The 2500-nt window shown below is 33.6% G+C and overlaps 1 protein-coding gene across 2 annotated transcripts in view; it reads right to left on the bottom strand.

The window, feature by feature from the left end:
* Positions 1-1689: 1689 nt before the first annotated feature.
* Positions 1690-2500, bottom strand: part of LOC125044277 — a 10466-nt gene continuing 9655 nt past the window's right edge. For both annotated transcript variants that reach the window (XM_047640863.1, XM_047640864.1), the window contains exon 7: positions 1690-2465. In XM_047640863.1, the coding sequence (XP_047496819.1) occupies positions 2236-2465 (230 nt within the window). In that variant the 3' untranslated portion in view covers positions 1690-2235. The remainder of the gene's footprint in view (positions 2466-2500) is intronic.

Raw genomic sequence — 2500 nt, 5'->3', positions numbered from 1 at the left:
CATGAGGCTTCATTTTCTGTGAAATCGTCTACATCTTCAATTTTTGGTAGCCAAATGTAATACACTTATTATTTATGAATAAGTTATAGTAGATGTGTGAGAAGTGGAGTTTTTTTTTTCTTCATATTAATAGTTTTAATACTTTGTTGTTGGCATTTTTATTACTTTGCTCACATAGTAAAGGTAGAATATAATTATTAGGTAATTGACATTAGGAATGTTGAACATTATTAGGATTTGCTTAGGCCTGGGTAGATAATACAAATAATTGTACTTACATCAACATGTCTTGTTCATAATCTTTCATTGCTTCTATTTTCTGGATTGGGATAAATCCTTCGTAGAAATTTAGTAGCTGAAGTGAAGAATAACCATTTTTGTGGTGCTAAAGAATAATGGGTTTTCTACTATCCAAAAAGAGGTTAACACACATCACTTTCATATTAAAGGAATTAAGTGTATGATAGTGATTTAAGTAATCTGGTTCTCCAGCATAAACTACATTACCAGTTATTTTGAGGATGAGAGATATGAATCCAAACCACAGATTGAGAGCATGGTATACATTTATAAATAAGTGATGGATATTGTTGCAGTTATCTGTAATATCAGTTCAAAACAGACACTTTCTCTCTCTGGTATTCATTTGCTTGCAAGGATAATGACAATAGAGGTATATGTGCCGTGGTGCAATTTTATGTATAACATGAACTTGACAATTTTTTTTTTTTTTTTTTAATGTTTTGCCAATTTAGAAGAGATATCCTTCTTACAAATGAAGCCTTCATCATTATTTTTTTTAGTAGAACAAGAAAGTAAAGCATAGAAACAGAAGTAGTATTTACAATATGCACATTCAGTTTATAGGCACTGCAATTGCATCAAGAAAAGAAAAATATTGGAAACTAAATGGTTAGTTTGCACACATGATTATCCGGCTAGGTATACATTAGTTGATAACACAAAAACATATTAATAATTAAGAGTGCTTCTGTAATTCACTGAATGATCATGGAAGAAGATATATACCATATACAATTGTGAATCATCTAAATGTCAGTTTAAACGTATAAGGACTTCGTATTTCTTTGCCTCATCACTGAAGCCAAATGTCGTAAGCAAACTGGGGGTCTCATATCTCAGTGAGTGTGAGATGTATGTTCTGAAGAAGCTACTGAGCCACAAGCTGGTGTGCTGGGTGGTTGTTTCCTCTTTGTTCCTTGCTGATGCCTCTGCTCATTGATAGGTAAGTACAAAAACATTAGAAGTTTGTCAAATGTGCTTAATTGTACTGAGATGCAGCCACACTTCACCTCTCTCTTGTAATTCATCTCCTTTTTTCACTTTATTAGCATATTTTAACAAGTGGAATATTAATATTACTAATATATGTGGCCCTAGCTGGACAGAAAATAGCACTCTTCAAATAAACCAAGTATTTGATAAGTCAAAACAAGTATTTAATAGGTCACATGACTATTTGATTTTACAGATGTCTTTGAATAAGTTTTTTCCATTATCACATTCCTTTTGTGTGTGTATCTCTGTCATAGATGTTTTCTGTTCAGTAATTCAGTGACTTTCACTTTTCCCAATCACATGTTTGCATATGATAATAGCCATTCAGGTCAGTTAAGAATATTCCATTACAATTCTGTTGGTCGTCAGTAAAGGCTAATGAGTTAGATGTAGAAGATATCTTTTATTTAGTAATTGCTCTAGATAAAGATAAAGGTAAAGATGAAGGGTCCATTGCCAAAACCTTTCTTATTCCAGAGATCAAAGCCATGTTGATCAAATTTTACAACCAACTGGCTTTTTACAGTTTAAAAGGCAGATCACATATGAATTAGTCATTAATGTTACACAGGAATTAAAATGAACAACTTATCATTTTAATTACATATCAAATACTTAAAGTATATCATTAATAATTCTAGCTGAATTTCAAACAGCTTTTGAGTACACTTATGACGACTAGAATAACATGCAATTCTTTCTAACAAACAATCCTTTACAGCCAGATATTTAATAAATGACATTGACATTATATAAAAAAGGTACTTAGAGCTAAACAAAATATTTCTTATCTTGAGACCATTGCCCCTTGAGCTTGTAAAAGTATACATAGGTCCGTCTCTCTGTGTTGTGTACGCTTGTATGCACATTCATGGGAGGTTATAACTGCATTAGCGGACATATATATCAGTACTGTATGGATATAAATCCTTCAATTTACCGACCTATACCAGCCACTGCTTTTTCAGGCTTAGGGAATATGAAAGCCTTTTGTAGTGAAGATTCAAAATAGGGTGCCTGCTTCCACGTAATGTCCTGGCCCTGTTCACTGTGCAAGAGAGCCACTGTGTTCACGTTGTAGTGAACACGACGAAGAACATTTTCGACGCTCTCTTTGCACCCATATTGCCTCAGCTGGTCCACTAGTGTGTCAACGTACAGTGAACCTGGGGGGGGGGGGGGGAGGTTAATGAATGACTAT

This window comes from Penaeus chinensis, chromosome 35 (assembly GCF_019202785.1).
Source record: "Penaeus chinensis breed Huanghai No. 1 chromosome 35, ASM1920278v2, whole genome shotgun sequence".
Classification (NCBI taxonomy): Eukaryota; Metazoa; Arthropoda; class Malacostraca; order Decapoda; family Penaeidae; genus Penaeus; species Penaeus chinensis.
This window is presented reverse-complemented; position numbering and strand designations above follow the sequence as displayed.